This window comes from Egretta garzetta, unplaced genomic scaffold (genome assembly GCF_000687185.1).
Source record: "Egretta garzetta isolate BGI_Z169 unplaced genomic scaffold, ASM68718v1 scaffold101, whole genome shotgun sequence".
Lineage (NCBI taxonomy): Eukaryota > Metazoa > Chordata > Aves > Pelecaniformes > Ardeidae > Egretta > Egretta garzetta.
This window is the reverse complement of record NW_009258666.1, coordinates 2,092,217-2,100,143: the sequence shown is the minus strand read 5'-3', so window position 1 is coordinate 2,100,143 and position 7,927 is coordinate 2,092,217. Positions and strand designations below refer to the sequence as shown.

Sequence of the window (7,927 nt, the reverse complement as noted above, 5' to 3'; positions counted from 1 at the left end):
AACAAACAAACCCAACCAAACCTCTAGAAAAGAAACTGAAGCCATCTTTCACGCGCAGCGTAGAGCATGTTCCAACTAAAATGCTTTGGTGGGTGGCATTTAAACCACCACATCCGGCCCTCTCCCTGAACGCGGAGGGCAAGCAATCATGCCTCACCTCAGCTTTCTTTCCAAAGCCTTGTTAGGGCTGTCAGTTTTTTGTTGTTGGGACCTACATTGAATCACGATCGCCACCGAGCTACTGCACCATTCTCCAGCAATGGCTCTGAAAACAACCTGAACTCCCCCTCCAAGCGAGTGTTTCCTCTCAGCAGAAAGCAGTACAAACTCACACCAACCATAGAAATGTACCAGTTTTATTACAAAGGTTCTCAAAATTCAAAATAAAAGCATCTTTAAAAAACCACAATATATTTCCCCCCCCCGACACAAAGATACACTGATCTCTCTCGCTTCACATACAAACACTGAAGAGCGGGAGTGACACGTCACTCAGATTCAAAGAGACTAAAAAACTCACGGTGGAAAAGGGAAAAGAAGTATTTTAAAAAAATAAAACATTTAAAAAATAACCTGTGTGTTAAGTTAGCAGCATTATTAGAGTTGAAACCATCAGCAGCGCTCCGTGGGAGGTACAGATCCTCTTATGGACAGAGGAATCCCCCTGAGAAAGGAGAGCAGCGAGTCAAAACTGCCTGCAAAACTTCTGCAAAGCATTTCACCAACAGCTTATCTAACGATCAGCTGTACAAAGCAAGACGAAAAAGAAAGGCCAGTTCTGGTCACAAAAGACTTTTGGGTGTGAGATAATGCGTGGGAGTAGGAAGAGGAGTAGTTATAAAAATGTACAGAGCCCCATCTGCCGTTCCCTTATAAAGATAACAGCTCAGAGGGCTGATAAAAAGGTTCTCCGTATTTACTGGCCTTGGAAGCAAGAGAGAGGAAAAGTTCCATTTGAAAACATTTGTACTTCACTTCAGAGAAGAGTTTTTCAGGGAGGGACACACATTGACAAGAGGTTTCAGCCAGGCTCTGTTTTGGCCTGGCCTTTAGAGACAAGTTGGGAATTTCTGGAGTGGTTTCAGCCTAGGACGCAGATCAGTACTGAGAAAGCACAATACCGAGGGCAGAACAAGCAGGAAAAGCAAAGCAGGCGGCCGAACGGGCAGTAACTCACTTCCTCCCCCAAGGAGGGGCATAGGTATAGAAAAAAAGGTATAAAAATTTCATCCCTTCTCGTACTCGAGATGCATAATGCTGCCGTGCTAACTGGATCTGCAAGATCTCGGAAAACGTTAACCACCGCATTTGGGTGATTTTCATTCTGCATTTTCCAGATCTGCACCTGCAGGGCTCTTGGGTTGATTCCCTAAAGCGCTTTTCAGATTGCTTTTAAGCTGCTTCATCTCTTTCCACAAGTTTGCTGCAGGGAGGTAGCCAACTCTATTCAAGAACTGCACTATTTGACCCTGAGAAGCGGCACCAGCTTGCAGTTACTTGCCATGGTGGAGTCAAACTGAAGACCAAAGGAAGAGTCAGTCTCTCACAGGCTTCATTTGGGAACTCGTATTCTCCCACAAAAAAAAAAAAGAAAAGAAAAAAAAAAAAAAAAAAGAAAAAAATTTCATGGCCATCTTTCCACCTAACCTGAAATGCAGATACTACTTCTACTTAAATTATTCTTTTCGAAGGGTGGTTATTTCAGAGGAGAGAGTAAAGAAAGGAAGTGATTTTTTTTAAAGACACACTAAGGAGGCAGTGGAAGGCAAGAGTGAAACTTCCCAGTCACCAAATCTGGGCAGTGCAGGTCTGTCTACTCCGCAGAATCCTCCCTATCTGCTCCCAGCGGAGTGCAGCAAGGAATAATTTACAGTTCTCGAGTAATTTATATATTTATATAGAAATATATACAGAAACATATATAAAATATAAATCCTGTGGAATGGGAGGCAACCAGAGAAGCTAACCTACGACAACTACGCACTGACAGGAACTGTCCAGCTGCAGCCATCTCAGGTGGATTTCGTTTCTTCCTTCACCCTGTGGAAGCAAGCAGTGAAGAATTTGATTAAAGCTGTGCCCAAGCTTTAACAACAAACCAGAGTTGCAACCTTAAAAATGCCGCTTACATGGGCCATCTTCACCTAAAACGTGTAACATGTTACTGAAGGAAGGCACGGTATTTTTAAAGCCCTTTTCACCGAGCGCTCTGCTCTCACAGCGCTTTATCGGGTGTGCTGTTCTACACATGCAAACCTCTTCCCGTCAAGAGCTCATGACAAAGCCATCCCAACTACCACATCTCTCCTCCAACCCCGCAAGTTGGGCAACACCGCACTGGGGACATGGGCAGAAGCACAAGGAAGCACAGGCACAGCCATTTCATCGCCAGGCCAGGAGACAGGGCTCACCCTTTGGGTTCTGCTTTCTCCTCTTTTGCTTTTTCCTCTTCTTTCTCATCTAGGGGGGGAAAAAAAAAAAAAAAAAAAAAGAAAAAAAAAGACATACGATAGTGCAGTAGGAAAGTACATGCCAGGCAAAGTCCTATAGGGCTGGGAGGGCTTCTAACCCTAGCTCTCATGCTTACCTTTCTTCTCCTCTTCCTCCTTTTCCTCTTCTGTTTTCACACGCTTGAAAAAAAAAAAAAAAAAAAAAAGAAAAAAAGACATACGATAGTGCAGTAGGAAAGTACATGCCAGGCAAAGTCCTATAGGGCTGGGAGGGCTTCTAACCCTAGCTCTCATGCTTACCTTTCTTCTCCTCTTCCTCCTTTTCCTCTTCTGTTTTCACACGCTTAGCTTTCTTAAAGTTGGCGACGTTTTTGCGCCCTCCTTCCCCTTCATCTTCAGAGTCAGAGAATTCTTCATCACAGGATATTCTCTTATCGGAATTGCGGACTGAGTGCGAAGAGGACAAGAGGTTGTTTCAGCAGATTTAGAAGTCAGGAGACACCAAGCACTAACTTCTCCAGGTACATCTACACACCGGGATGAACTAACGAGCCTACATAAGTCAGAATTAGGCCACAATAAAAATACTTTATCTTTCTACCCACTGTACATTTTAACTCATCACTCCTAACTGCTCATGCCTAAGATCCAAGATCACATGTAGGACTTGGATTAGGTACAGTGTGATGTCTAGACTTGACAGCATAAGCAGGTTAACCAACCTCACACTGAGAAAATCTGTCTGCCAGATCTAAAGGCCATCAGCCAATCTGGATAGAAACTAGCATTTTCACTGTGGAAGACAACTTCTGGGATCAAACCTGACAGTCTCCCAGAAAGTATTCTGTCCTAGCACCTACATCACAGGAACTGTTTAAATTCTCACATTAAAGCCTAGGTTCTCCCATTATGGAAATCATCTGGCAAAAGTGCTATTTCTCCAAGGGAAAATAAATCTACCAGCCCTGCAGTACTTCGCATCATTGCTTTATCTTACAAAATCAATCAGAAAGGTGGGAACAGATTCAAACTGAAGGAAGCCAGAACAGAGATTTATCTAAATCATATATCCTCCTCTCTCTACTAAGGTAACTCAGTTTAGAGCCTGGGTGCCTCTCCAGCCGACTGATCCTGTTCAGCTTTGGCACCCACAGGCTCTGAACAGAACGCTTCCCAGCCGGGCAATGCAACTATGCCAGAGACAAGCACATACTTGAAATGCGTTTCTCAGGATCTTCTTCCTCTTCATCTCCACTGTCTTCCTGAACAGCATCCTCAGGAATTGGCTGCATCTGGACACCAGGGGCATGAGGCAGCATGCGCAGATTCTCGAAGAGACGTTGCCTAGAGCCAGCCAGGAAAGGAGCACCTCCGTCAGTAAGGTGCCACCCACGGCTGTGAAGCCCCCAGTGGAAGGTGTCAGTCTCGCAAAGAAGAACAAACACTTACTTGATCTTCTCAAGATACTCATTGGTATTCTGGTTAGTCATGTTCGAGGGACTGATGTGGAGCTTAAAGTCTGGTCCGAAGTACTCAAAATAGTCATTATATGGGAGTTCTGCAGGCAGGAAATAAAGGAAATAAAAAGGAATAAACACCAAATTACCACCAGACCAGTAATGAAATATCACAAACACATTGTACTTCAGTGCCACATAAAAGCACAACTGCATTTAGCTAGGTATAGGAGCTGAAGCTCTCGGAGCCCAAATTCAGATCAAAACAGACAAGTTGGCCTCAGCGCAGTCAAAGCTTACTTGGCAGTTAAAACACTATCAGCATGCACAAAAGTTCTCAGTAGAAGGTCATCTCGTTTCAGTAAGACAGCAAGGCTGCTGGGTTCCTTTCGTGGGAGGGGAGAGCTACAGGACTTGAATGCAAACAAGAACAGCTACTGCAAATCAGGGAATCCAAAAGCTCTTCCACAGGAATAATCCAAAGCTAATGAAACACCTTGGGGTTGCTACCTCTCCCACAGCAACATCGTTTCCCCGAGCGCTGGTACTAGAGTGTCATTGTCCCTTAGTCTTGTTTCAAAGGCTCCTGGGGAGAATTACCATTGGGAATTTCAGTGTCCAAAGCCACAGCAGTCTCATAGGTCCAGCACCTAGCCACGTTGCGGATCGTATAGCCACCTCCTCCCAGCATCAGCATAGGCAAATTAAAACTTTTTACAAACTCCACACACTTGGCATGACCTGCAACAAGAGCAGTGGGGGAAAAGGTCACAGCTTCATGGCGTAAGAAGAAGAAACTTTTCAATGAAATCTAATTACATCAGTTATGCCAGTTCAGCACAGGCACTGTAACAGCACTCTTACCTTTGATGGTCAGATTAAAACAACCCAGCCTGTCCCCCGACAGAGAATCTGACCCACACTGCAAGACAACTGCGCTAGGCTGGAACGTCTCCATCACTTTAGATATCACCTAAACAAGAAACCCCTTGTTACACACTCTCCACAGGACAGTGTCACAGCAACACAGTCAAGTCCATGTCAGCAAGTGACACGAAGACATCCCTAGTGTCCCCACAGCTGCCGACTCCCCCATATCGGTAACATCGAGGCTCTTACAAAGAGAAGCTTACTGATGACAGGCTGCGATTGTTAGGGAGGAATACAGCCTCTGAAGGATCTTACCACAGAAGACTGAACCAATCTCCTCAAAGAACAACTCCATGAACCACCCAAGGACAAAGTGTGATCCACAAAGAATCACTCAGCAAAGACGTCTTCACTTACCGGCTTGAATATCGCTTCATAGGACTCGTCATCAATTCCGTCTCGGAGGGGATAGTTGACAGCGTAGTACTTGCCTTTGCCTGCACCAATATCCTGTTAGAGTGAAAGACAGGAGAGACCACAAGTCACCAGAGAATCAAATGCAACACACAAATTGTGCCCCAAATTAGGAAGGGAAGTCTAGGATTCCATGAGTGTAATCCACATATAAGCCTAGGCTTTCACAGGCAAACACTGCCCTGGCAGAAGGTGGCAGGAGTCACTTGACTCCCAACAGCAGCTTATTTGGCGTAAGTGGGTGCATTTGGCCCTCAGTGCTCAGAGAAGAAAAATCTACTCCTGTCACCACTTTCATGTTGAGCACACAGGCTCTCCTTTCACTGGCAAAAGCCACTCTCCTACACAGCAATAAAACTGGCAGCCAAAATTGTAGTTCCAAACCTGTACACTGCAGAGATGTATGGCCCAAAATACCAGTTTGGGGTGACTGTGCAGTCTAGTAACTGGAAGAATCTATTTTCACTTTAAAAGAATATATATATTTTTACATTACCATTATCTCTCTCGTACTCAAGTGTTTTATAAAAAATAATCATTTCATTTACACTGCAAAGTGGCTGCACCAGGAAAGAATGCTGCAGCTGCACACAATTTCACATCACCAGCGCCAAAGTCTGGTCAGGAATGAAAAAATACAACTGACAAGTGGAAGACAAGAGAATTTAGATCAGAAAAATGTAATTCCACTAAGAAGCCCATTAAAAAAAGGTAAAGAACCTTTCACCCCTGAGAACAGCGTTCTGGCGCTGTCAGAAGTCGCAAAGTGAACCACACCTGTGTCTAACCTGGAAGTGCCACAGTTAACACCACGACTCACTGACATGCAAACTGACTCACAGGAGGAAATGCCAACAAGATAAATCAAGACACACGGACGTACTCCCTTGTAAACTTTCACCCAAAAGCTTGTGTGACCAAGCTTCATTTGCAAGTAGCTATAGATGACCAAGGTGCCATATTCAGAGTCACTTTTCTGAGTGTAATCCCACCAGAAGGCTGCTAAGAGACTGATATCAAAGCCTTGGTTTTATTACTATACAAGCCGTGATCAGAGGAAAAAGCACCCACTCCAAGAGCCGAGCCAGCTGCCTCACATATACACCTTTGCCCTCAGAAAAAGGATGCCACTTTGAGAGCAGGAAAACCCAGGAGAGCAGTGATTTTGGTTAATTAGTATGACAGCAAACAGATGGAAGAGACCAAATTTCAGGGTGATTTTCTGCTAAGCCTTCATTCTCACCCGTAGGTCCCCTGTTCCCGGGAAGTATTCTCCGTACTTATGAAAGGACACGGTCATGACACGGTCTGTGGTATAAAAGGCTTCCTCCACGCCATCTCCATGGTGAATATCAATGTCAATATACAGCACTCTCTGGTGATACCTAGGATCAGAAAGGAGTCAAAGTACTGCATTTCTTCAGAGCAGAAAGTGCCTTCACCAACAGAGTAAATGGGAGGAGAGCAGGGAACTTGGTGCTAATCCCCAGGCTGCACAGCTACCAGGCAGCTTTCCCTCTGGAGTCTGCAAGCAAAAGAGCTGCGGAGAACGGACATGTGCCTTGGTCAGCAGTGGAACAGAACCAGAGAGGAAAATAAAGTGGCTTTTGCGGCTGCAACTGATCTCTGAAGGCAGGCTCAACTCAGTTTATTCAGATTCAGCCAACAGACTGCATTTTTATGTCCAAGCCTCCCACTGAGGTTTGCCTTGAGCCAAAAGCTGTCGCGTATTACAGCTGTGTCCCCTCTTCCAGGGTGGATGGTAGAGAGAAGAGCCTAGGAGCAACAGCACAATGCTCCAAGCCTTCTGCCTCCTGCACAGTGCCACCATTAGCCATACCCCCCCGGAAGAGAGGGTACAGCATCCCAAAAGATAGCTGATTAAGCCCTCCCAGGAAAACACATCTTAAAAAAAAAAAAAAAAAAAAAAAGCAACAAAAAGAGAAGACTGGGAAGAAAGCACTAAGGACTGAGAGGAAATGCAGCAGAATGGACAAACAAAAAGGGTAAATAGTACTGCCCGTACTTTAGGAGCTCCAAGATAGCTAAGACGATATCGTTGACATAACAGAAGCCAGAAGCCTCTGACTTCTTAGCGTGGTGAAGGCCTCCCGCCCAATTCACAGCAATATCTGTCTGCTGCTTGTTCAGCTTCACAGCGCTGGCTGTTGGGAGAAGAATTATAAGCTGTTAGCACGAGAGCGAAGACTCCATGGCAGACACTGAGGGGGAAAGTACTGGTCCCTTAGGATCACATCATTGCTATGTGTGCGTCTGGGTACTTCACAAAGCACAAGCCCAAGGGTTTAACATTGGATGTCTCAATAAACCAACAAAAGGCAAGGGAAGAGAAATGCAGCCTCTGTTTTGCCTGCACACGCTGTTGATCGCTTCCTACTTTTGCCTCAGAGCATGAAATCTGCACAAACAACTCTATAGCATTCTAGCCGGGGTCACGGTTGAAGACAGCCTAGATTTCTCAGTGCCCTGAACAAAAGATTTTAATGAAAGGTTTTATCCAACATACATTTAGGTCATTCACTGAATATGCATTTAGGCAAAGGAAGTTCTCTTCCCCCAACCCCTTCATAAACTTTCTGCAAATTTTGCAAGTCTCCCAGGATCAAAACAAATGATACGTTCTGTGGAATCTACAGCTGTGGGGCCAGAGAGCAT

The 7,927-nt window shown here is 45.0% G+C and overlaps 1 protein-coding gene across 1 annotated transcript in view; it reads right to left on the bottom strand.

The window, feature by feature from the left end:
• Nucleotides 1-399: 399 nt before the first annotated feature.
• HDAC1 (histone deacetylase 1) overlaps nt 400-7,927 on the bottom strand; it is an 11,743-nt gene continuing 4,215 nt past the window's right edge. The window contains exons 4-13 of the mRNA XM_009648532.2: nt 7,278-7,416; nt 6,495-6,636; nt 5,195-5,287; nt 4,772-4,880; nt 4,508-4,648; nt 3,900-4,008; nt 3,664-3,794; nt 2,751-2,897; nt 2,412-2,460; nt 400-2,040 (exon numbers count right to left, since the gene is read on the bottom strand). Coding sequence (XP_009646827.1) covers nt 2,013-2,040; nt 2,412-2,460; nt 2,751-2,897; nt 3,664-3,794; nt 3,900-4,008; nt 4,508-4,648; nt 4,772-4,880; nt 5,195-5,287; nt 6,495-6,636; nt 7,278-7,416 — 1,088 coding nt within the window. The 3' untranslated portion in view covers nt 400-2,012. The remainder of the gene's footprint in view (nt 2,041-2,411; nt 2,461-2,750; nt 2,898-3,663; nt 3,795-3,899; nt 4,009-4,507; nt 4,649-4,771; nt 4,881-5,194; nt 5,288-6,494; nt 6,637-7,277; nt 7,417-7,927) is intronic.